The sequence below is a fragment of the Anolis sagrei genome, chromosome 2 (assembly GCF_037176765.1).
Source record: "Anolis sagrei isolate rAnoSag1 chromosome 2, rAnoSag1.mat, whole genome shotgun sequence".
NCBI classification, from domain to species: domain Eukaryota; kingdom Metazoa; phylum Chordata; class Lepidosauria; order Squamata; family Dactyloidae; genus Anolis; species Anolis sagrei.
Genome location: NC_090022.1, coordinates 211,381,298 through 211,408,746, shown reverse-complemented (window position 1 = coordinate 211,408,746; position 27,449 = coordinate 211,381,298). Strand labels below are relative to the sequence as shown.

Sequence of the window (27,449 nt, the reverse complement as noted above, 5' to 3'; positions counted from 1 at the left end):
GCATAATTCTGGCTTAATTTTCACTGAAGGAATCTTATGCCAACTGCAGCAAGAAAAACCTTGAGTGTTGTAGTGAAGAAATCCATAAATTGATCCAGCATGTTATTAAAATCAAACTGCTAAAGCCAATGTATTTCCATAATGTATAACACAACTCCATTTTTGTACAGTGGAACAGGCAAGCACCCCTGGATCCCATGCTTGCTTGTGCTGCATTTCACCACTAGCCATCCCACTAGCTGGGATTGCAATCCAGAACACTTAGATCTGTTTACTGTCTCTCAGCGAAACAACTCTGTCTCAAATCTGTTAAAACGTGTTTCACAGCATGTAACATTACAAGTTGTGACCACCAGTTTATAAGGGAATTAAGGTTCTACATGTTAACTTTAAACATGAGTTAGCAAAAGCAAGGCAAACTAATATATCTAATGGTATACAAAATATGAATTAGTTCCAGAGTTTCTCTCTATTGGGCTTCAGAACTGATCCCTTGACAGCATACAGAGTAACACTAGATAATGGGGTGCTCTGAAATATTTTTCAGTTGCTATCAGCAAAAGTCACAGTTGACTGTGCTGCTTACACCTAATGAGAGCTTCCTGGAGGACCACTTCCTCCCATCCCTGTGTTAAAAGCTCTTATCAGGAAATATCCCAATAAGCCTGAAAGAATTCACACAGCAAGACAAAGCCCCAATAATGGACAACCAATGCATAGTATTACTTCCCTAAACTGAACATGCATTTGGACCCTAAACTGCATTTGGACCCATAGTCTTGGGGTGACTAGAGAAACAGCTGGTAGGCATCCCTCTCAGATGAGAACTGTAACCCCCAACTTAAGAACCTCCTCTTATTCACTATTTGTGGTAGAAGTTAAGCTAAAGCATTGTAGGCTAGCCATAGCCTTACAGGGAGTAGGCATTCTGCACACAATGCTATTTTACTGGACTTCTACATTTTAACAAACTGACAAAGCAATTTAACTGTCTACAAATACTCAATTCTCCCCTCACATTTAGTTGTGAACGGTCACTCAAAGACTCTATAACTGCCCTAAAATAAGGATACATTCTCTTGATTAATTTTAATCCAAACAGCATGTTCATGTCTTCCACAAGTTTCAGGGAGAATAAACATTTCCTAAGAGCCATTGTAAAACAGAGAAACTTAGATGCCTCATACTATCCTGGTAGGAAAGAGATCTGCCCCAAACATCAATATGAAGTATCGAATCAAAAACGTTAAGGGTAGAAAGCAACATAAAAACAGTTCATTATCAACTTTGAAGTTTTATTTCAGGTTTTTATGAACACAGTTCACTTTTACTTCTGGCTGGATTCAGATTTAGATGTTGAAGCTCTCAAAGAAGATAGTCGACGCCTCTTGGCTATTTGCTCTTGACGTTTTTCCTTTGCCTCCTAAAACAAAATAAGGAAACATCACAGGTTACACAAAACACTGCTAAATTTTATAAGCATAAGTATTTTCAAATGATGCTGGAGTACAATTCCTACCATCCTTCAACATAACCTACACAGGGCATACAGCCTGACTACTGCCCACTGTGCTATAAAATCACAATGATGTATGCACGCTTTTTCTCACCATGTTCTAAGTTCTTATATGGAAGTACAATTTTATTAGAAAAAGGGTCTGGACTGAAATCTTAACTCAGAAGACCTTATTTAAAATTAGCAAGCAATATACATTTCATATCCATTCAGAACTTGCATCAACATTCCTGTGTTCCTACCTTGGCCTTGGCCTTTCACAAAACAGACCAGGATAGCATACATGAGTTCCCCCAACCATTTTATCTTTATATCAGGAGGCATTTAAGTCCATGTGTAGCCCAAGGACAGGAAGTGGTCCAACTCACCCTGGGTTTCTCCCATTTTAATGTACAACACATTAACTGAAAATTATGTTGTACAGAAACTAATATACCTTCATTCTCTTGGCCAGGAGCTTGGCGTATTCTGCAGCTTCTTCCTTGTTCTTTTGAGTACGCTGCTTTTTCAGGGCAATACGTCTGCGTTTATGTTGCAGAACTCTAGGAGTGACCAAACGCTGAATCTTGGGTGCTTTGGTTCTGGGCTTCTTGCCTAAGCATGCAAGATAGTGTAAATAACAGGATAGCTATCCTGATGTTCAGAGCAAGAATTTACAATTGCACATCAATACCGCTCCATTTTGCTTTACCACTGAACTAGTTTCCAAAAGAATTATCTTGTTACAACATAAAGAGACCTTAAGAACGACTATATTTAATATTTCTCTGCCCACATAATCTCTAACAGAGCTTCTAACACTTTTCCACTCGGGGACCCTTTTTGACCCGATAAATGCTTATGCAACCCTTGGTATAAAAATATAAGAGGTATAAAATCAAACATTTACTAATAACAAATCAGCATTTGCAAGGCTTGCTAAACAGACTGAGTTTCCCTTTTATGAAGTACAGGAAAGAATCTTCTAGAGTCAACTCTGAACACTGCACAACAGAATGTAAATGTCTCAAACAGCAACTACGTGATGTCCAGAAACCTTTTTCCTGTTGCCAAAATTTTGGGACCCCAACACTGAGCTAAGGGGACCCCATTTGGGCTCGGCATCCACAGTTTAAGAAGCAGTGATGTACAATACCATCTGCAAGCATCTGTACGGTAGTTATTATAGGAGGTTCTAGATACTGCTCTGTGCTTCTGATCGATGACCGCTCAACCAACCATAAACAGAATCATAGCATAGAAGCATGAGTCACTCAGTTCAATCCCTTTCTGCCATGTAGGAAAAGCACATTCAAAGTACCCATGACAGATGGCCATCCAGCCTCTGTTTAGAACCCTCCAAAAAAAGTAGCCTCCACTACACTCCAAGGCATGGAGTTCTATGAAACTTCCCATTCTTCTTAGCAAAGATGAAAATTCTTGCCTTTAAGTGATAGGTACAAAGCAAGCATTCATTCTCTCCTCATCCACAGAGAGGACAAGATAATAAAATCATAGCTTGGGAAAACCTATGAATACAGAGAACGAGGGCATGCATTCCCTTCTGCCTTATAATAAACAAGAACATATAAATATAAATTAATAGGGAAAGCATCTGGCAAGGGAAATGCACTGGCCTGTGGATATCCTGTCCTGCCAATTGCAGAGGTATCATTAAGCTCCAAAAGGGGATTCAGGTGCTCTCTGAAGTGCTCTGTGTACATGCAGTGGTTCATGCATGGAGCCCCTTTTGATGCATTCTTTATATGCAGTTAGTAGGAAATCATTGGTAGGCTTCATGACCATGCAACTCCTCTCAATCTTTTTTTTTCCTGATGCAGCAAAGGGTTTTCTAAACCCCTTTCCTCAATATTAAACTAAAATTCTGAGTTTGCATTTCTTGTCTCCATTTCCAACTTGATACACTCACACCCTCTTCTTCAAGTTGAACTTTAATGACATCAGATTGATTCTTGTGTTTATTCTGATTATCATTCCATAGTAGCATCAATGTGGCATGTTCTGGATAAGTTCCTCAGAGAACTGTGTTTCTAAGTAGCAACTCAGAACAATTGTGAAAGATCACTGTGGGCAAGGTCTGTTCTGAAATACACAGAAAGGCACCCATCTGAAAACTTGTATTGTACCTATAATTCATCTAAAGCAGGGGTCCGCAAACTATGGCCAGAGGGCCGGATACGGCCCTCCAAGGTCATTTACCCAGCCCTCGCTCAGGGTCAACCTAAGTCTGAAATGACATGAAAGCAAACAATCCTATCTCATCAGCCAAAAGCAGGCCCACACTTCCCACTGAAATACGAATAAGGTTAGATGTGTTAAAATTGTTCTTCATTTTAATTATTGTATTGTTTTAGTGTTTTTGCACTACAAATAAGATATGTGCAGTGTGCATAGGAATTGCTTCATTTTTTTTCCAAATTATAATCTGGCCCTCCAACAGTTTTAGGGACTGTGACCTGGCCCTCTGTTTAAAAAGTTTGAGGACCCCTGATTTAAAGTCTTCATACGTACAAAAAGACCTTGTTATGCTGAAAACCACCTGAGTATGCTGGAAACCACCCCGAGTCCCTTCAGGGAGATAGGGCGGTCTACAAATAAAGTTTTATGATGGTCAAGGAAAAAAATCTAGTTAAGAGCTGATGAAGAGATATGTGGTTATGTAATTATGATATCAGAAGGCTCTATGAAAAGAAGCCATTCTGTCTTCTAAACTTTCCTTGTCCATTGTTTTACCCATAAGAACAATCGTTTCACTTGTGGCAAACAAGTCAGTTAGTTAAATGAAAGCACTGTCCATTTGGTGCAGATGCATATGTATCTATAAATATATACTTATGTCTTACCATCAAAATACTGATTTAAACGGCAAAAGAAAATTAAGCCAATTGTTTCTTCCATACAGACACTGCACAGCCCAAATACCTAAACAACATCACGTTTTACCAGATGGAATCATCATAAGAAATTGTACAGGCTTTTGCTTGTTTTCTTACCTTCCTTATTCAATGGTTTTCTCACAACATACTGACGAACATCATCTTCTTTAGAGAGATTAAACAGTTTTCGGATTTTGCTAGCCCTCTTGGGCCCAAGTCGACGAGGCACAGTGGTGTCAGTCAGTCCAGGAATATCTTTTTCACCTTGACAAGTTGCCAGACAAAGCCAGTATTATGCTTAGCAAGAACCACATTTGAAATTCAAAGTCCATTACATTTGCAATTCAAACCTATCACATTTTATGTATTATAAAACCAAGCATCTTAAGAAAAGGCAAACTGAAACTTGAGCCACTTAGTTCCTTCATTATGCTTATTATCTTCAAGTCTGTTATACAGACAATAATATGGCTAGAATTTCCTACAACCTACTTTCTCTCTTTCAGTTCTGTGGCAACAAGTACAATAATTTCCATTCAGAAGGACCCGTCAATGAAAGTTTAATTACATTAATCTGTAGCCATGTTGCTCCTGAGATTAGTGGTTTTCAGCCTTTTGTTGTGCAGGTTATTTGGGTGTTCACTCCAAAACACTCCTGTAAGGCTGTGGCGGCCCCTTGAATTCCTCCTTTATTTTAGGGCAACTGCATCTTTTTGTACACCAGGCACACATTTAGTGTAGATTGCCTAGTAAACTCATTATCTTCCCTACATTGTGTTTACCATCTCTTGAAGCTAATAACTTTTTAGTCATGGTAACCTGAATGATGACCAAATGTCCAAATACTACAGCACAGGTATTATTTGTTCCCACTAATATCAGCAAAAAAGTTGCTATCTAGTTATTAAAGGCAGTTTCATGAGATGTCCTGTTGGATACAGTATCTGAAGACAGTATATGAAACCATGGATTAAACTACTGAGAGATGTTGTTGGCCATAACCTGAGGCAAGTAGATAATATGCAGTGCAACAGCCAAGACCCTGCAAACCTTGGGGGTAAATGAAGTTATCTTTGTTTTGAATCTATTTCCTTACAATCTCTTGTTAGCAAGTTTGTAAGAACAAATTGCCCACCAAGCAGTACCAATGACTAATTCAAAACACATGATGCAAATGTATCTTCTGAGCACATTTCACAACTGCCCTTACAAACTGTTAACTATTCAGTATACCAAATCATCACTTAGAAACAGGGTGAAGAGCACACAACTGGACATAGTGTGATTGTGCCAAAGACAACTAGGTCTTCTCATATTTTAATACATTAACATGTATATCCAAGCAAGGTGCAACTTAACAGCCGTACTCCCTTTGCTTCCTTGACAACTATAACAAAATCAGATACCCATTTCTTTCTTTCCAACTTTCTTTTACTCATACTATTGTATAAAATACTACTCTGTTTGATATAGACACAATGGACAAACCAGATCCAAGAAAGATTGTAAACTCAGTGTCTCCACTTGGAATGACACGAATGATTTCAAGATGTGTTTGTGACTCCTAACAGATTTATCCAGACTATATTGCTACTTCATATAGGAAAACTCACCTTTCTTGATAATCACAAGATTCAAGACACTTAAGTTAGCATCAACAATGCAGCCCCGGACGGATTTGCGTTTTCGTTCTCCAGTTCTCCTGGGGCGATAGCATGAGTGGCCCTTACTGAGCAGCAGGCGGACACGTCCATGAGTCAGGACCCCTTGCTTCATGGGGAAGCCTTGCTTGTCATTGCCACCACTGATGCGGACAACGTATCCCTGGAACAACAAGGAGCACAGACTTCACAGTCAAGAAGACTTATAATTATAACTGCATCTGCCCTATCCACAGATCATCTATTTTCTAAATATTCTTCAGGTTACATTGGTAGAAGCCATCTTACTCTTATTTAATTTGTTCGTGAAAGAACTAAAAGACCCTTGGGCGTCATTCCAAAAAAGTTCTAACCTGATCCAACAGTGTAATAACATTAGTTTGTACTATTCCAATGACTGGAAATATTGGCAAGTGTGTTGTGTATTCAGAGACATGCTTAGCTATGAGAAAGCTAATTTAGGCCCCTTTTACATTGCCATATAAAATCCAGATTATCTGCTTTGAACTGGATTATATGGCAGTGTGGACTCAGATAATCCAGTTCAAAGCAGATGTCTATTATTTACTCTGATAATCTTGATTATATGGCAGTGTAGAAAGGTCCTTAGATTACCTCCATGAAGAGTCATTCTCAAAATTTCTCCAGAAAACCTCACTAGTTCCTATTCATCCCATTTACTTAGCTGGGATTTCATTTTGAGGTTGAGAATCCCTTATCCTGAATTCTAAAATACTCAAAAATCCAAAATTGTTCACACAGCTAGCTGATTGTAACAGCTTTGCTTTCTGATGGTTCAATGTGTACAGACTTTGTTTCATACACAAAATTATTAAGAGTGCTGCGTATAAAAATATCTTCAGGCTATATGTATACGGTGCATATGAAGAATAAATTCATCTTGCGTTTGACTTTCTAATGTATCTTATTATGTACACATGTGTAAGTATTGCCCTACATGTTTTGGGTCCATGTTACCTACAGGATCACCTTCTCCCGTACAATATGCCCCAGACACGTAGGTCCTCTGGCACCCGTCACCCAAAGGACCTTTTCATTGGCCAGCCACCCCAAGACAGATAAATGAGCTCTGCAACTTTCACAGTTCCATAGCACTTAGCCAGGGCAGTTCAAGTAATGTCAAACTGCATTAATCCTACGGTGTAGAAGATGCACCCAAAAGCTCCCTCCAGTCGACCCTTCATCCAAATAGGAATTTGGATGAAAGGAAATTCACAAGCACTGGGGCGTTTTAAATCCAAGAAGCAGCCGCCTTACCTTCCACTCCTCGCCCAGAGCATCTGCGGAGACCTCCGCCGTCATCCGCTTCTCATAGAAAGTGCGGAGTTTACGCTCATCATCCACTTCGATGAGTTTCTGACAGCCAGTGGCTGGGAAAGAGATGTTCAGCTACAAGGAAGAAAAAAGGACAAGGAGGACTTAGCCCAGTGGTTCTCAACCTTCCTCATGCTGTGAGTCCTTAATACAGTTCCTCATGTTGTAGTGACCCCCAACCATAAAACTATTTTCACTTCTACTTCATAACTATAATTTTGCTACTGCTATGAATCGTAATGTAAACATTTGACATGCAGGCTCTATTTTCTTTAACTGGACCAAATTTGGCACAAATACAAACTTTATATACTCAGAGCGGTTTCCAAGTAACATCATCAATACATATGAGTAAACAACATAAACATAAAATTAACAAAGCAATATAAGCATTTAAAAAATCACAATAGCACATATATAAAAATAATCCTGCCTGTTCAAGGCAGTTTAAAAAGGCCAGGCCGAGGCTAGTTCAATTTCTAGAGGGCCTGGGAAATTAGGAGCAATGCTATAGCAGACAACAACAATAATATGTATAGTCTATGGTTGTTCATTTCTGGGGCTTAATAGGAGGAAGTGACCTGGATAAGTGGTAGAAAAAGATATGACCTTATCTTGAAATAACGGTTCAGGTCCAGCCTATCTTCGCAATCGCATCTCCATCTATGAACAGGCATGAACTTTAAGATCCTCCAGGGAGGCCCTCCTCTTGCACCCACCTGTCACAAGCACGGCTGGTGAAGATGAGAGAGGGCCTTCTCGGTGGTAGCCCCCTGCCTCTGGAACGCTCTTCCAAGGAAAATAAGACAGGCCCCATCCCTCCCCTCTTTTTGTAAGTTTGAAGACTTGGTGGTTTCAACAAATCTTTGAGAGTGACCAGTGCTGTCCGTACATGACCTAGCCTCCTATATATTACCCTGGAAATAGCCCGTCCTCGCTTTTGCCGTTTACCTATTATAGTACTGTACCCAAATGCCAATCACATCTTATTTCAATTTGTATCAGTCTTGACCCAGCCTTTTTAATTGTCCTGACCCATTCCTCTTTATGCCCTAACAAATAGACATGAAGAGCAAGCAGTGTGTGTGTGTGTGTATATTTGATGTGTTGTTGGGTAATTCCATGTTTATGTTGCTGTTACTGTTATTTTTTGTTCATGTTGTGACTCTGTATGTTTTGATGTTGTTGCTTGGAAATCGCCCCGAATCCCCCCAGGGAGATAAAGCAGTATATTAAAAAAGTTGTTTATTATTATTATTATTATTTGGAGATGAGTCATTCTCAAAGGCTTGTTTAAACCCCAGGGTTTACGAAAGGAGATGAGGCCTGTCTTATTTCTCTAGGAAGGGCGTTCCAGAGGCAGGGGGCCACCACCGAGAAGGCCTTCTCTCTCATCCCGACCAACCATGCTTGTGACGGTGGTGGGAGCGAGAGGAGGGCTTTCTCGGAAGATTTTAAAGTTCGCACCGGTTCATAGAGGGAGATGCGATCATGAAGATAGGCCCAAATTTGGTGGGGTTGGGGAAATCAGACCTTGTCATTTGGGAGCATTCTGAACCCCGACGATACAATTGGGCCAAACTTCCCAAACAGAACCTTCCATGATGAACAGAAAATACTGTCTTTTCTCATGGTCCTTGGCGACCCCCCTGACACCCCCTCGCTACCCAGGTTGAGAAACGCTGACTTTGCCTGCCTCTAACACTATCAATGAGGCCTGGTAGCAACCTGAGTAACCAAGAGTGTGTCTACAGGTATAGGCAAACTTTGGCCCTCCTTGTGTTTTGGACTTCAACTCCCACAATTCCTAACAGCCTCAGGTCCTTTCCTTTTCCCCCTCTTAAGCGGCTGAGGGGAAAAAGGAAAGGGTCTGAGGCTGTTAGGAATTGTGGGAGTTGAAGTCCAAAACACAAGGAGGGCCAAAGTTTGCCCATGCCTGCTGAAGAATGAATGCAGTTGGACACCACTTAAACTGCCATGGCTCAATGCTATGGAATTATAATTTGCAGAGCCACCAGATATCTGTTGCAGAGAAGGCTAAGGACCTTGCAAAACTTCCATTATTTCTCTGTATTGAGCCAATGGCAGATAAAAGTCAAACTGCATGCATTGTACAGGTAGATGCACCTATGTCATTGGCAGGAAATTAGAGAATGCAATCAAATTGGGGGGGGGGAGGGGGCTCCCATTCCAGACCATTGAAGGCGGGCCTTCTTCCCTGCCCTGGCCGCCCGGCTCCCGAATCCGCTTCCATCCGCTCCCGGGGTGATGTTTTCTCGGCCAAATTCTCCCTCGCCGCCTCCAGAACGAAGCCTCCTACCCGGATACGTTATTATTTCCAGGCCCCGAGAGAAACCGGCCCTCAACCAGCCACCATTTCTCACCTTCATGGCAGCGACGCGCCCGCTCGCCTCGGATCCGCCACGGGAAAGAGGCCGCACTTCCGCCCAGCCGGAAGTCAGAGAAGATCCACAAACTCTCGCGAGACTGGAGGAGAGGCGCACACTCCTGTCTAATCTAGTAGTCCCTTCAGTTCCTGGAGAAAAACATAGAGCCAGGAAAAGTTTAGAATGACGACTGTCATCTTTGAAACCGAACTCTCCTATTTATTTTAAGATTCTGAACTCACTATGCTGTTATTATTTCATGGGAACCGCCTTTGCCATTCTGGAATCTGCAGTTTGGGGAGAAATATTGGAATTCTTAGGCAGGGAGCTCTTGGGGCCTCACTGAACTACAAAGAAGGTTGCAATGACAGTTAAAGTGATGTTCATAGAATCATACAATTATAGATTATAGAGTTGGAAGAAACCTTATGGGCCATCCAGTCCAACCCCCTGCCTAGGAGCAGAAAATTGCATTCAAAGCACCCCCGGCAGATGGCCATCCAGCCTCGGTTTAAAAGCCTCCAAAGAGGGATCCTCCACCACACTCCGGAGCAGAGAGTTCCACTGCTGAACAGCTCTCACAGTCAGGAAGTTTTTCCTAATGTTCAGGTGGAATCTCCTTTCTTGTAGTTTGAAGCCATTGTTCTGCATCCTAGTCTCCAGGGCAGGAGAAAAACAAACCTGCTCCCTCCTCCCTATGACTTCCTCTCACATATTAATACATGGCTATCATGTCTCCTCTCAGCCTTCTTCAGGCTAAACATGCCCAGCTCTTTAAGCCGTTCCTCATAGGGCTTGTTCTCCAGACCCTTGATCATTTTCGTTGCCCTAAAATGCAGGATGTGTTGTGCATCTACATCCTGCAAATCTCTTGGGAAGACAGGGGGACAAATGTCAGTGTGCTGGAAGAAGGAAATACTACCAGCATTGAAGTGATGGTCCTCCACCATCAACTCCGCTGGATCAGCCACGTTGTCCAAATGCCCGACCACCATCTCCCAAAGCAGTTCTACTCCGAACTCAAGAACAGAAAATTTAATGTTGGTGGGTTGGAAAAGAGATTTAAAGATGGGCTCATAGCCAACCTTCAAAACTCTGGCATAGGCACTGAGAACTGGGAAGCCCTGGCCCTTGAGCGCTCCAGCTGGAGATCAGCTGTGGCCAGCAGTGCTGTAGAATTTGAAGAGGCACGAATGGAGGACGAAAGAGCAAAACATGCCAAGAGGAAGGCGCTTCAAGCCAACCCGGACCGGGACCGTCTTCCACCTGGAAACCAATGCCCTCACTGTGGGAGAAGATGCAATTCAAGAATAGGGCTCCTCAGTCACCTATGGACCCACTGCTAGGACACCGACCTTGGGGGACAATCTTACTCAGACAACGAGGGATCGCTTAAGCGTGCATCTACACTTGGAGTTGTAGCTTGGTGAGGCACCAGCACTCTTGGGTAGGGAAGGTGAAAGGCCTTGCAAAACTACAACTCCCAGGATTCCATAGCATCGAGCCATGGCAGTTAAAGTGGTGTCAAACTGCATTAATTGCACAATCTAGACAAGCTCCTGATATTATGAACAGTGTACTGTGATGGGGTTCAGGCAATTTCTCTCTCCCTTACCCTCTTTCCCTAATGGGAGAACTGTGAAAGTTGTCTATAGAAAAATTTGTAATTATGGCATAATTCAGACTGACCACTGTAAGGATTTATTTCCTGTCAAATAATTATAATAATGTGCCATGTGAGGAAAGTTGGCAGAGAAGAGGATATATATAAATATCCACATATGCACACATACATACTGTATATATAAATATTGTCTCAAGTTGCTGCTCTGAAGCATACCCAAGTACAGGCAGTTCCCAGGTTAGGTTCTGTAGGTTTGCTCTTTTTAAAATTTCTCTGTCAGAACAAGTGCATTTTAAATGTAACTCTAACCATATATAATTGTGTTGTCGAAGGCTTTCATGGCTGGAGTCACTGGGTTGCTGTAAGATTTTTGGGCTGTATAGCCAAGTTCTAGGACTATGTGATGTATTGCTGAATAATGCAGCAGATCCACGTAGGGTGGCCTTTAGCAGCTGTCAGATGGTAATTTTGTAAGTGTCAATTGTTTTTAAATGAAAGCCAAGATCTTTAGTCACTGTACCCAGTGTGCCGATCACCACTGGTCTGGGACTATCTTTACTGGCTGCTGCTGCTGCTGTTGCTGCTACTGTGGCGGCTTCATCATCATCATCATAATCTTATGCTACTGATAAATTGTATCCAATAAATGCTGACCAATGGTTCCTTGTTATCCTGGAGGTAAATGACAAATAAAGCCTCTTTACTATTCCATGTGGTCAAGAAAAAACAATGAAATTCTGGTGGTTGCTATACAATTCGAAGGCGCATTGGTCCCTTCCAGGGCCCTTCCAGACAGGCCATATATCCCAGGATCTGATCCCAGATTTTCTGCTTTAACCTGGATTGTATGGGTTCGCACTGCCAGATAATCTGAACTAAGCAGAAAATCTGGGATCAGATCCTGAGATTTAGGGCTCTTCCACCCAGCCATACAACCCAGAATATCAAAGCAGAAAATCCCACAATATATACTTTGAACTGGATTACATGTCAATGTGGACTCAGATAACCCAGTTCAAAGCAGATATTGTGGGATGTCCTGCCTTGATATTCTGGGTTTTATGGCTGTGTGGAAGGGCCCTGAGGGCCTGTCCGGAAGGGCCCATTCTCACATGCTAAGAGGAGCAAGTTTCCATCTGCTCTCTTCCATTTAGTTAACGGCACACAACTTAATTTTGCACTTTAGCCTCTGTTATGCAGCAAAGGAAGTAAACTGAGGGCAGAGGAAGAAAATTAAAGGAGAGGAAAAACTGAAGCATAGTAAGATTAGCTGCACAAGCGGAATTGCAGAGGATTATTCAGGACTGTCTCTGTCAAACTGGGATCATTGCTGGGTATGGACATTTCGTAGCGATTCTTGTTTAGATGATGATTTCCTGCACTGGCGGAAGCCTGGACTTTGGTTTCCCTTCCTTCCAGCTTCTGTGACTATGTTTCCAGTTATAACTTATGTAACAGATAATAGAAAGGGTTTCAGACTCTGACGTATAACTAATGGTCAGAGTAAAGAAGTTTGGACAGATAACATTGATACAAGGCAGCATCTTGTATATAGTACTGGGAACTGTGATAATTATCTGTTTACGCTTGCAAATACAACCAGTTTTGCTATTCTTATGAACTGCTCCTGATCTTTTTTTTCTTTTCTTATGACATCATAATATGTAAAACTCACTCTGCCTGCCAACATTTGAGAAAATATATTCTAGGTTTAGAGAGCCAATATGGTGTAGTGGTTTGAGTGCTGGAGACCAGGGTTTGAATTCCTACTCAGCCATGAAAACACACTGGGGCCCCTTCTACACTACCATATAAATGCCTTATTATCTGTTTTGAACTGGATTATATAGACGCTTGGAGCCCCTGGTAACACAGTGGATTAAACTGCTGAGATGCTGAACTTTCTGATTGAAAGACTGAAGACTCAAATCTGGGGAGCTGTGTGAGCTCCCACTGTTAGCCCCAGCTTCTGCCAACCTAGCAGTTCAAAAACATAAAAATGTGAGCAGATCAATAGGTACCGCTCCGGCAGGAAGGTAACAGCACTCCATGCAGTCATGCCGGCCACATATCCTTGGAGGTGTCTATGGACAACGCCGGCTCTTCAGCTTAGAAATGGAGATAAGCACCAATCTCCAGAGTCGGACATGACTGGACTTAATGTCAGGCGAAAACCTTTACCTTTACCCTAATCCAGTTCAAAGCGGATAATGTGGATTATTTGCTTTGATAATCTGGATTATGTGGCAGTGGAGAAGAGGCTTGGGTCATACTATCTCAGCCTCAGGAAAACAAAGGCAAATCATTCACCCATCATCATTCTGGTTTAAGTACACTCTGGTCGTTTCTAGGCAGGGACTTCTCAGGTAAGCAATCAGAGGGGGTTGACTAACTATTCTGCTTTTTAATTCTTAACAGATTTTGCATTACATGAAGAAAATTGAAACACCATGAACACAAAGAAGGGCTATAAGTAGAGGACAGTGTTGTCTAATGCTTCTGCAAAGCTCATTGAATATTGCAAGGTGAAGCATGCTAAAAGCCATGCTTGGAAAAACAACTACAGTAGTATTTGACGCACTACCAATACTGATCTACAAATGGTCACAGTACATTATTTACGTCAAAACCTCTGGTTTTCCTTTGCAATGATCTTATTCCTTTTACTCTGTCCTGATGTCTTCCATCTCCTAGACAGTTTCTTCCCACAAATACTTCCTGTAGATTAATTGTACAGTTAATCGCACAAAAGAAACATAACCCTGCAGGCAACAGGAAGTGCCCTTCTGTTTAGTCTGTTTGTCCAGCAAGTACAGTGACCAGTTCTTTGCCAGGAACATGTCACAGTTATAAAGAAAAATGCCTTCTTTTGCAAAATTCGATCATATCGATGCATTTCCATGGCACGGGCCGTTCCCTTCCGTTATTTCTGTTCACAGTTTTAAGTGGCATTTCTTTTGTGCTGCTGACCTAGAATATTGTTGTAGGGTGAACATACCATTCTGGAATGACTTTCCTACTTCTCAAATAGGTGGTGAACTGCATTTAAAAAGTAGCAGGTCAATTTAAGATGGAAAAAATAGAGGACCTTTTGGCCAGAACACTATTGTCTTAAACTGCTTGTCCAGCAGGTTTCGCTTCCTCACTATTCATGCAGTGAGAGATCCAGGGCATAGTTGAAGTCCCTTTCTCCCAGTGTCAGTCTCTGTGGATGCAATAGCAAGTAGCAGGGCTTCTTAAGGTGTTCAACCCAGGACCCTTTTTAGCCTGAGAAATGTTTACGCAACCTTGGATATATATACATACAGAAAAGTCACAAAAATCAAATATTTACTGATAACAAATCAGCCTTTGTATGGCTTGCTAAACAGACTCGGAGCAGTTAAGCCCCCCACCACAACAAGGTGGCACCCATCAGGCGGTGGGGGGGGGGGGGCACCAGGAGTAAGCTATCAGACAAATGCCATTAAGCCCAGGATTGAAAAATCAGCTGATGAACCAAAATGGAGACTGTGCAAGGAAGCTGATGAAGCCATTTATCATATCCTCAGCTGCTGCAAGAAAATCGCACAGACGGACTACAGAGGCATAACTATGTGGCCCAAATTATTCATTGGAACTTATGTCACAAGTACCACCTGCCAGTAGTAAAGAACTGGTAGGATCATAAACCTGCAAAGGTAGTGGAAAATGAACACGCAACAATACTGTGGAACCTTTGAATCCAGAACACAATACACCAGACATCACGATTGTGGAAAAGAAAAAAGTTTGGATTATTGATGTCGCCATACCAGGTTACAGTCGAATTGACGAAAAACAACAGGAAAAACTCAGGCGTTATCAGGATCTCAAAATCGAACTGCAAAGGCTCTGGCATAAACCAGTACAGATGGTCCCTGTGGCAATCAGCACACTGGGTGCCGTGCCAAAAGATCTCAGCCAACATTTGAAAACAATAAACATTGACAAAATCACGGTCAACTGCGAAAGGCCACCTTACTTGGATCTGTGTGTATCATTCAAAAATACATCACACAGTCCTAGACACTTGGGAAGTGTTTGACTGTCCAAGATGGGATATGAAATCCAGCATATATATCTCGTTTGCTGTGTCACACTGTGTCTTTGTGTAATAATAATAATAATAATAATAATAATATGTTTTATTCATTTATACCCCATCTTTTCCCCAATGATGGGTCTCACGACAGCTAATTTATTAAAAACAATGCAAGTTCTAAGCAATACAAAAAGTCAGAATAAATATAAATAAGCAATTTAAAATATGCTGTAGAATGAATGCAGCTTGACACAACTGTCACTGCCATGGCTGAAAGCTTTTTAGTTTGGAGAGGCACTAGCACTCTTTGGCAGAGAAGGTGAAAGATTTTGCAAAACTTCAACTCCTGGGATTCCATAAGATTGAGCCACAGTCATTAAAGTAATGTAAACTGCATTAGATCCGCAGCACAAGTCCTGCAACAAATGAGGTCGAAGTCTTATCTATTGTTGAAGGCTTTCATGGCCAAAATCATTGGGTTGTTGTAGGTTTTTTTTGGGCTATGTGGCCATGCTCTATAGCAGTGGTTCTCAACCTGGGGTCCCCAGATGTTTTTTGCCTTCAACTCCCAGAAATCCTAGCAGCTGGTAAACTGTCTAGGATTTCTGGGAGTTGTAGGCCAAAACACCTGGGGACTCACAGGTTGCGAACCACTGTTCTAGAAGCATTCTCTTCTGACACTTCACCTGCATCTATGGCAAGCATCCTCACTACCTCTGAGGACGCTTGCCATAGATGCAGATGAAACATCAGAGAGAATGCCTCTAGAACATGGCCATATACCCCGAAAAAATCCTACAACAACCCAGTCTCTTATCTGTTGAAGGGTGTTGCAAGAAATTAGTAGTGAAGTGCTTAAATGTTTTCTTGTCTTGCAAATTGTACTCTATTGAACCATAAAGTGTGATTTAAAAATGCAAGGAATGCAAGCAGATGCCCCTTCCACACAGTTGAATAAAAGCCCACATTATCTGCTTTGAACTGGAATATATGACAGTGTGGACTCAGATAACCCAGGGCCCTTCCACACAGCGCTATAACCCAAAATATCAAGGCAGAAAATCCCACAGTATCTGCTTTGAATTTGGTTATTTGTGTCCACACTGCCATATATTCCAGTTCAAATCAGATAATGTGGGATTTTATTCAGCTGTTTGGAAGGAGCCCCATTTCAAAGCAGATATTGTCGGATTTTCTGCCTTGATGTTCTGCGTTACATGGCTGTGTGGAAGGGCACTGAGACAGTGGCAAATATTTCCTGCATAAATCTCGTGATTGATGTGTTTTGACAGAAGGTGAACCAAACCAGAACTGCCAGAATGCCATCAATGCATTAACTGTCATTCTGTATAGAACATGAGCAAGGCAGTTCACATTGTCATGGCTCCAAAAATGCAATGAAATCAGAGGAGTTGCAGTTTTAAGGACTTGAAGACCTGGCCATTTAAACAGGTCTTTGACAATGATTAGTTAATATCCCTTTAATGTGAGTGAGGTCTTTGCTTTATGGATATACTTTGATTCGGTTATTATGGCTTTTATTTAATTTATAGGAACCATTGCATTTTTAATTCATGTTTTATACTGCTAATTGTTTAATTTGTCTATTTTGTGTTCTCATTTATATTGACTTGCCAGGTTATCATCTGCCTTATTTTATTTTGCATGTATTATTCATTGTATTTATTTATGTTGTAAGCCGCCAGGGAGATGGGGCGAGATATAAATAAAGTTTATGATTATTATGATTACTAGGTTGGAGACCCAGCAATGCCCGAATTATTTGAAAAGGGCATTTGTCGGCTGGTTTCAGTGCTCTCTGGTGAAGGGTGAACTACAACTCCCATATGCCAAGGTCAATCACGCCCAAACCTAGGTCTGTAGCTGGGGGGGGGGGGGGTGTTTAGGGGTTCAACCCCCCCCCCCCCCAAATTTCAGGTTAAAAAAACCTGGTTTGCTCATGAATTTTAACTGGTTAACCAAATCCCCATGCTAAGTCTATGAGATTGCACCAGCAGAAAAACCATCAAATGCACTGGAAGCATATCTTATCTTGTCTGTGATGGACAGTTTTTTCCAAATTATGAAGAAACTTCTTCAGATTTCTGCAACATTGCCAGTGTCAACAGCTACAAATGAAAGGTCGTTTTCAACCCTTAAACGTTTGAAAACATACACAAGAAGTACAATGAGGCAAGAAAGACTGACTGGACTTGCACTCTTGAGTGTCCACCGAAGTTTAGCAATAGAGCCTGATTTCTGTCAAAGTGTATTGACACAGTTTTCAAGTGTTTCTAACAAATGTTGTGGTATTTTTTTGTAACTATAAATTATCAATTAGCAATCATTTTCAGTTATTTTAAGACTTGAAACTTTAACTAAAAAGCACCCCCGACAGATGGTCATCCAGCCTCTGCTTCAAAGCCTCCAAAGGAGCCTCCAACACACTCCGGGGCAGAGAGTTCCACTGCTGAACAGCTCTCACAGTTAGGAAATTCTTCCTAATGTTCAGATGGAATATTCAAGTGAACTGGGATATATGGCAGTCCACACTGCCATATATCCCAGTTCAAAAGTGGGGTTGCATTCAACTGTTCATAAAGTGGGGTTGCATTCAACTGTGTGGAAGGGGGCCCTTGGAAAAGAGCAACTCCTGGGAATCCATAGCACTGAGCCAGGGCAGGCGCTCAAACGCATTCGATCTACAGAAGAGGGGCTTTGGAGGGGGAAGAGTGGCAAGCAAGAGTGTGGAGCCCACTCCGCGCAGGCGCATTGGGGAGAGCGGCGCGCAGTGGTCCAGCGGGGAAGAGGCGTGTCGGCACCCAGCCTGCTCCTCCTCCTCCTCTTAAAGGGGAGGGCGACTCTCTGGGTCGATGTCCAACAGGCTGCGAGCAAGCGGCAGGAAAACAGGAGCAGCCACAGGAGCAGGAGGGGAAAGCCATCGCTTGCTGGGCGGCCTCCGCCTTGGCTTCTGGCCCCTTGGCCGACCGATGCGCCTGCTTTCCCCTTTCCGCAGCTCGGAGGGTGGGACATGGTGGCCCTCCACCTGTGGGACCACCTGAAGGCGGGCAGCTCCGAGCTGGACTGGTGCGAGGACAACTACACCATCGTGCCCACCATCGCCGAGTTCTACAACACGGTGCGTGCCTGGGGAGGGAGTGGGGGGCATCCGCCACGGCTCTAGGGCTATGGGATCCTCATTTGGAGAAGCAGAAAAGGCTCAGGACATTGTGAGACAGGGAAGGGAAAGGATGGGATTGGGGGGCATCCGCACTATAGAGTTAACGCGGTTTGACGCCGCTTTAATGTGCCAAGGCTCAAGGGAGGCAGAGAAAAGGCTCAGGACTTTGTGAAACTACAACTCCCTAGAGCCTTGAGCTGGGGAAGTTCCAAATGGTATCAAACTGCATCATTTTTGCAGTGTAGATGCACTCAGCATCATCATCATCATCACAATCCAGTGAACTATGCTCTGTTCCAGGCCTGGGCAAACTTGGGCCCTCCAGGTGTTTTGGACTTCAACTCCCACCTAGGCTGTTAGGAATTGTGGGAGTTGAAGTCCAAAACACCTGGAGGGCCCAAGTTTGCCCATGTCTGCAATACACAGGTCCGCTTGGCTTCACCTCACCTGTTATTATCATAATATTGAGCATCCCTTATCTGGAATTCCAGAAATTATCCACATCAGTGGCTGAGCGAGTGATACCTTTGTTTTCTGTTTGATTGTCAATGTACCCATGTTTGGCCCGATGCATAAAATGACAGTACACTCTCAGGCCTCTTCCACACTGCTGTACAAAATCCACATTGAACTGGATTATATGGCAGTGTGGACTCATATAATCCAGTTTAAAGCGGATATTGTGGATTGTCTGCCTTGATATTCTAGATTTTATATGGCTGTGTGGGAGGACCCTCAGGGCCTTTCTGTACTGCCATATATCTGCTTTGAACTGGATTATATGGATTATTTGAACTCAGATAATCCAGGTCCTTCCACAAGGACCTTCTACACAGCCACATAACCCAGAATATCAAGGCAGATAATCCACATTATCTGCTTTGAACTGGATTATATGGCAGTGTAGACTCATATAACACAGGTCAAAGCAGATAATGCGGATTATTTGATTTGGTAATCTAGATTATATGGTAGTGTAGGGACCTTCCACACAGCCACATAACCCAGAATATCGAGGCAGATAATCCACAATACCTGCTTAGAACTGGATTTTATGGCAGTGTTGACCCATATAACCCAGGTCAAAGCAGATAATGTGGATTATCTGATTTGATAATTGAGATTATATGGCAGTTTAGAAGGAACCTTAGGGACCTTCCACACAGCCACATAACCCAGAATATTAAGGCAGATAATGCACGATATCTGCTTTGAACTGGATTATATGGCAGTGTATACTCATATAACCCAGGTCCAAGCCAATATGTGGTTATCTGATTTAGATTATATGGCAATGTAGAAAGGACCCTAGGACCCTTTCACACGGCCATATAACCCAGAATATCAAGACAGATACTTCCACAATATCTGCTTTGAACTGGATTATATGGCAGTGTATGCTCATATAACCCAGGTCACAGCAGATAATGTGGATTATCTGATTTGATAATCTGGATTATATGACAGTGTAGACTGGACTTCAGGGTCCTTCTACACAGCCACATAACCCAGAATATCAAGGCAGATAATCCACAATATCTGCTTTGAACTGGATTATTTCAGTCCACACTGCCATATAACCTGGTTCAAAGCAGAAAATGTGGGATTTTATACAGCTATGTGGGAGAGACCTCTGTTAACCGGAACTCAAGAAACCAGAACTAGCAAATACGCCAAGGAAATAACAATCAAGCTGCATTCTTTAAATTAAGTTTGTCTTTAATAGTCTCATTTGGCTTTTGCTTTTACTATATTTCAATATTAATACCAATAGAGTTTATGGTGTATTATAGTAATGGGGTGAAGTGTTAGGCTTTCTTTTAATACTATCTCTCAAGCAATCTATCATTCTCCATGAGTGCCGTTTAACTGAGAGCCTACTATATTAAATGGTGGAGATAGTGGCACCTTTGCTTTCTCCTCAATGCACCTGTGCTTTGCTTCATGGATAAAAAAATATTAAAAACGGCTTATTATCAAATGGCGGAGGTAGTGACACCTTTGCCTTCCGGTCTTGCAGTGCGCATGAAATTATTAAAATGCTATGCATAGAATTACCTTCAGGCTATGTGTATAAGGTGTCTACGAAATATATTACACCAATACTCTGTGTTAAGACAAGATATGTAAATACAATAGAGTCTTGCTTATCCAACCTTCGCTCATCCAATGTTCTGTATTATCCAACACAGTCTTCCTCCTGCCCAGATCCACAGATGTTTCAATACATTGCAATGTTTTGGTGCTAAATTAGTAGATAAAGTAATTACTACATAACGTTACTGTGCTTTTCCCTTCGATTTGTTGAAAAACATTATGTTTTGGTGCTCAATTTGTAAAATCATAATGTAATTTGAGGTTTAATAGGCTTTTCATTAATCCCTCCTTATTACCCAACATTTCTGCTTATCCAACTTTCTGCTGGCCCGTTTATGTTGGATTAACTGTTCCCTGTATTGCATTGCTGTGGCCCAGTTTGTGTATATGTGCCTTGTGTGTATATGTGTATATATGTGGTTTTGCACATGCATTGTATTTTTATTTTTTGGCTTTTAAAGTCCCTTCTGCTGTGTTTTTCAGTGTTTTTATGAGTGATGGTAATTTATTGGCCTGATTCATGTATTGTGTCCATATTTAGTGTCAATTTGTCCAGTGGTTTTTGAGTTATGTTAATCCCACAAACGAACATTTTTATTTATATAGATAAGTGAGATTCTAATGTATTATGTATATGCAAATATTCAAGGCTGTAAGCATGATCCAAACGAAGACGAGCACATATGTGGGTCCCCTTATTTGAATGTGATGCCATACAGAAAACTCCCCTGATGCAGTAGAGTTGAGTGCAGACTTTTGTCATTTAGGCCCCTTCCACACAGCTGAATAAAATCTCACATTTTCTGTTTTGAACTGGAGTATATGGCAATATGGACCTAGGCCCATTCCATATCTGAATAAAATCCCACATTATCTGCTCTGAACTGGAATGGATGGCTGTATGTATGGATTCAGATAACCCAGTTCAAAGCAGATACTGTGGAATTGTTTGCCTTGATATTCTGGATTATAGCTGTGTGGAAGGATCCTACAATAACCCAGTTCAAAGCAGATAGTGTGGGATTTTCTGCCTTGATATTATGGGTTATAGGGCTGTGTGGAAGAGCCCAGAGTGTCCCCAGATTGATCTCAAACCACAACTCCCATCACCCCAGCATGGCCAGTGCTCAGGCATTCAGGACTATTATGAGTGCGTATGAGTGGGATTCAGAGGTTAGCTCAATATCTTAAATATTCAGATCCTTTCTGATCTTGGAAGCTAAGCAGGGTCAGCCCTGGCTAACACTTGGATGGGAGACCACCAATGAATACCAGCTGTAGTAGTCTATATTTCAGAGGAAGAAACTGGCCAAACCACCTCTTAATATTCCTTGCCTGTGAAATTCATTGAGGCCCCTTCCACACAGCTGAATAAAATCCCACATGTTCTGCTTTGAACCGGAGTATATGGCAGTGTAGACTCAGATAACCCAATACAAAGCAGATATTTTGGGATTTTCTGCCTTGATATTCTGGGTTATATGGCTGTGTGGAAAGGCGCAGAGTTACCATAACCCAAGAGGTGGCTTGAAGGCACATCCACCACTGTGTTAAGAGATGACTAGTGAAATGGGATCCAATATGTCACTTTGATTTGTAGTAGGAATGTATTTATTCATTTATTTACAGCATTTATATGCCACCCTTCTCACCCCGAAAGGAACTCAGAGCGGCTTACAAGATCAAGTTTGGCATCTTATTTTTTATTTTGCAAAGCTGCTCTGAGTTTCCTTCGGGGTGAGAAGGGTGGCATATAAATGTCGTAAATAAATGAATAAATACTATATAACGGTATAGTACAATATAGTAATATTTAATACTGATATAGTACTCTGCTAATAATACGTACAATATATTATTAGCATAGTACAATATCAGTATTAAATATTACTATATTGTACTATACCATTATATTGTAATATTATTAGTAATATTACATTCATTTGCTTCATCCTGTGTCCTGCTTTTTGGCACAAGTTGTCATCTAGCGCTGTGTCGGGGATTCAATTTCCTTGCCAATGAAATCACCAGCAAGCGAGAAGGAGAACAACGCTTTGCAAAATAAAATAAAAAAAAAGATACCAAACCCGATCATGCGGAGAGTATGGCATAATGGTTTGTGTGTTGGACTAGGACATGGGACGACTAGGATTTGAACCTTGGCTTGGCTACAGGAATTAATTGGGTGGTCTTGGGCAAGTCACACTCTCTCAGCTTCAGAGGAAGGCAAAGAGATGTTCTTGGAGCACATCGTGCCAAAAGAACCCCATGATAGAGTCACCATAAGTCGGAAAGAACTTGGAAGGCACAACAATAACACAGTGATAATAATAAGAGTAACAAGAACAACGTATTGATAATACAGCTGCTTATTAAAACTACTGTCTTGTACATGCTAGATCAGGCATGGGCAAACTTTGGCCCTCCAGATGTTTTGGACTTCAACTCCCACAATTCCTGGTCTCAGGCCCCTTCTTTTTCCCCCCTCAGCCGCTTAAGGGGGAAAAAGAAAGGGCCTGAGACCAGGAATTGTGGGAGTTGAAGTCCAAAACACCTGGAGCGCCAAAGTTTGCCCATGCCTACACTAGATGAATTGTGAGCTTAATTTGTTGACTTCTGACTACATTCACATATGCAGTTGCAGTCGAAAAGTAAACTATTTTCATTCTTTTCCAAGTTTATATAAATTTTCTCCTAATAGTCTTTTTGCTGCTAGGATTATGCATGTGCATGTCCTTGCAAATAGATCTGGAGGCTGAATCATTAGATACAGGTGTTGTTTTTTTCTTGTTTTTCCTGGCACTGCTTCCCTAAAACATAGAAACTTCTGGGAGCCACCAGGTCTGCCATCTATATGTTTGTATATATGTAGACATATTAAAAATGAATTGAGAAACATAATATAGCATTTGGAAAGCCAACATTTCCTCTGACAGAAGCTGGGATGGGCTGCCAGCTCATCTAATGTTCAAACCAGAGGATAAAGCTTAAATAGAGGGCATTAGATTAATGGAGCAAAGCACTGATTTCAATCAATCTGTTCTAATATTCGGTTTTAACTTTGGCACTAGAAAACAGGTTCCTTTTTTAATTGTTACTGTTTAAACATGTTCGAGCTGTTGCATCTTGTTGGTTTTTAATAATGTCTCTTTAATTGTTCTAACCCACTGGAAAAAAGGTAAGATAGAAGTAATTACAATGCTAATAATAATAATCTATATAAATGAAAATGTAATGTTCGTTTGTGGGATTAACATAACTCAAAAACCACTGGACGAACTGACACCAAATATGGACACAAGATACCTATCAGGCCAACAAGTGACCATCACTCATAAAAATACTGAAAAACACAGTGGAAGAGACTTAAAAAGCCATTTTTAAAAAAAGATACATTACAACGCATGCTCAGCATTTTTTTTGTCAATTCTACATATGTTTCTCTCGTAATCTCGTCCACTTGACAGACGTTCCTCTGCTTGGTCAGCTGGTTCATCTCATTGTCTGCAGAAGCTCAGAAGCTAGCAATAATTGGTGGCTGAATAGGAATGTAACGGAGCATGAAATGATCTTTATTCCGACTTCTGTCCACTTTTCTGCTTCCCTTCTGTTTTTTGCTTAGTGGGAAATTTTTTATGAGCTTTCTCTCCACTGCAAGGTTTGGGGCGACTTAATAATTGGAAGTAAATCAATGTTCAGTAATTCATAACATGAATTATTTTTGTGTTAAATACATAAGGTAGCTTATAAGCTGCAAAAGAGGTAGGCAATACATTTTGCTTGCCAAAAAGCATAAGAAATTTTTGCTTCATAGCTAAGGATAGACACAAATCTGGAGCAACCAAACCAAACCATTGAAGTTTGTTGTGGAGAAAAAGCCCTGTAATTTTTTTTTCATGTCGGGTTGACTTGAGAAACCGCAAGTTGCTTCTGGTTTGACAGAATTGGCTGTCTGCAAGGACGTTGCCCAGAGGACACCTGAATGTTTTGATGTTTTACCATCCTTGTGGGAGGCTTCTCTCATATCCCCACATGGGGAGCTGGAGCTGACAGAGGGAGCTCATCCGTGCTCTCCCCGGATTCGAACCTCCGACCTGTCAGTTTTCAGTCCTGCCAGCACAAAGGTTTAGCCCATTGCATCACCAGGCACTCCTGAATGTAATAATAATAACTGTATTCTTATATCCTGCCTCCATCTCCCCGAAGGGACTCGGGGCAGCTTAGACATGGCACAAGGTGCCAGAAACGGAGCATAAAATATGCACATAGTACAATACAATAGAATAAAACATATAGCATATAAGAACAACAATTTAAAACTCAGATCAATGGTCAGTGACCTATGGTGACAAGCTACCGAAAACATGGCCAGAATGTAAACAGTGAGACAAGGGAATGGAACAGTGCAAATTGTAGCTAAGGAACAAGGACATGGGATGAAGGGCAGTGCTGTGCCATGAATTGCGGACCACTGGGACTAGATGTTCTCAAAGGCTCGTTTAAACATCCAAATCTTCTAATCCTTACAGAAGGAGGACAGTGTGGGGGCCGGCCTAATCTCCCTGGGAAGGGTGTTCCAAAGCTGGAGGGCACAACTGAGAAGGCCCTCTCCGTCATCCCCACCAATCATGTTTGTGATGGTGGCCGGACTGAGAGAAGGGCCTCCCTGGCAGATCTTAATGCTCGTGTAGGTGCTTAGAGAGGGTGTGTGTGTGGTCACAAAGATAGGCAGAGCCCAAACCATTCATTAATCACCTACCCCAAAGTATCAGAATACTTGAAATTGAGTACTGATTAAGATAAAGCTGGGACAGGCTCATTTCCTCTCTTAACTAGAAGAAAACATGTTTGTGTCATCATGGCAGCAGTAGTGCTTCAGTGCAGGGAGTTGGACTGGTGGTGTCTTCCAGGTCTATGAGTTTAATATTATTCCAAACATATGTCAATTCTGATATCCTGTGAGTAATTGTAGTATGAGCTTTCAACATATGCCTGGCTATTATAAATTTCAAGCTCATTCGTTGAGCAATAGAGTTGTCTCAATAGAGTAAAAGAGGGGCCTAGTCCTTGGCATCAGATTGGAACTAAGACGTTTAAGGCATTTCCCCATAGAGAACAGATAACATGCTCAAAACATGTTGTACTTTCAGGAATAAATACAATTATCCAGCATTACATGGCCTGCAAATTTATGGTTTGTTTATTGCATTTTAAATGTACTTGCAGATCAAAGTTTTGTGGACGATATGGTCTAATAATACACTAACATGACTAAAGGCAAAGATATAGATCAAGGGTGAGGGTTGTGTGACACTCCAGATATTATTAGACTGCAGCTCCCTGAACCCCTTAGCATTCGCTATGTTGTCTAGGGTCTCTGGCAGTTGCAATTGGACAACATCAATGAGCTATTAGGCCAAAGCAAAGGAAAACTACTAGGAGTCTGTGGCTAATGATGCAACTGGAATTCAAGTCAAAAGGGTGTTCAGAGGTGAAAGGAAAGTCCAAAGCTGTTCAACACATATTATAGGAAGGTGAAATGTGTGAGAAGCATGTATCAGGGACCCAGTAAAACAAGAAATTGAGCACATACATTTTGCAGTACTTAGGGTGAGTGAGCTAAAGCTGTCAAGAATGGGATGTTTTGAGTCAGATAATTACCCACTGTTTTGCTCTGGAAATGGAAATCTAAGAAGAAATTAGGGGGCATTGATAGTGAAGAGAGTTCTAGCGAAAGCAGTCAAAGGATGTCATGCAATGCCTGACCAAAACACATCAATATAGCTATGATACATGTTTATGTTCCAATTATTTGTATAAGCACCAAGCAAGCATTTTGGGAAAAGGGGATCCTCCAGATAGGATGCCACCATCCAAAGGGGCATAAAAGATCCTCTCTGAGCTCTTCCAGGCAGGCCCAATGTCTCAGGATCTGATCCCAGGTTTTCTTTTTTAAACTGGATTATATGAGTTCGCACTGCCAGATAATTGGATAAACAGAAAACCAAGGATCAGATCCTGGGATGTAGGGCCTGTCTGGAAGGGCCCTCTGTCTTGTAGCCATTTGCATTATCTAATTAGCCAGAGGCAAATAAAGGAGGGCCTTGAATTATTCCCTCTTATCCAAAATCATGTTCAATTTCCATCTTTGGATATTGACTGGAAACATTTTGATATGTAAAGAATTGGGCAGTTTATGCCTTTCATCAGCTGGGGCCAAAACTCAGGCGTCTATTTACCTTCACAGTGCAGTTTCGTTTCCCTAGGATGCATCTACACTATAATTATTTTTTCTTGCCAGGAACGACTTGAGAAACTGCAAGTTGTTTCTGGTGTGAGAGAATTGGCCATCTCCAAGGACGTTGCCCAGGGGACGCCCAGGTGTTTTCCCATCCTGTGGGAGGCTTCTCTCATGTCCCTGCATGTGAAGCTGGAGCTGACAGATGGGAGCTCACCCCACTCCCCAGATTTTCAAACTGCCAACCTTTCGGTCAGCAGTTCTGCCAACACAAGGGTTTAACCCATTGTGCCACCCGGGGATCCTATTTACATTATTATTATTATTATTATTATTACCTCACTTTATCTCTCCTGAAGAAGAGAATGAATGCAGTTTGGCACCACTTGAACTGTAATGGCTCAGTGAGCGCCAGGGAATCCTATGATTTGTAATTTGGCGAAGTACCAGAATTTTTGTCAAAGAGGACTA

At 41.7% G+C, this 27,449-nt stretch overlaps 2 protein-coding genes across 2 annotated transcripts in view; one reads left to right on the top strand and one right to left on the bottom strand.

The window, feature by feature from the left end:
- Positions 1–1,274: 1,274 nt before the first annotated feature.
- Positions 1,275–9,879, bottom strand: RPS6 (ribosomal protein S6). The gene is made up of 6 exons (XM_060762436.2): positions 9,773–9,879; positions 7,332–7,463; positions 6,006–6,216; positions 4,510–4,656; positions 1,953–2,110; positions 1,275–1,423 (listed from the first exon to the last, which is right to left on the bottom strand). The coding sequence occupies exons 1-6, from the start codon at positions 9,776–9,778 to the stop codon at positions 1,328–1,330; spliced, it is 750 nt and encodes a 249-aa protein (XP_060618419.2). The 5' UTR covers positions 9,779–9,879; the 3' UTR covers positions 1,275–1,327.
- Positions 9,880–18,293: 8,414 nt separating this feature from the next.
- The window catches only part of ACER2 (alkaline ceramidase 2), a 30,206-nt gene continuing 21,050 nt past the window's right edge, over positions 18,294–27,449 (top strand). The window contains exon 1 of the mRNA XM_060762435.2: positions 18,294–18,601. Within this exon, the coding sequence (XP_060618418.1) occupies positions 18,494–18,601 (108 nt within the window). The 5' untranslated portion in view covers positions 18,294–18,493. The remainder of the gene's footprint in view (positions 18,602–27,449) is intronic.

Bases quoted from the DNA above. Each gene is read 5' to 3' on its own strand.
- RPS6 (XM_060762436.2), bottom strand. The intron at 2,111-4,509 runs GTAAGAAAACAA...TTGCATGCTTAG, and splicing joins AAAACCATTGAATAAGGAAG to GCAAGAAGCCCAGAACCAAA. The intron at 1,424-1,952 runs GTATATTAGTTT...ATTTTGTTTTAG, and splicing joins TCCTGGCCAAGAGAATGAAG to GAGGCAAAGGAAAAACGTCA.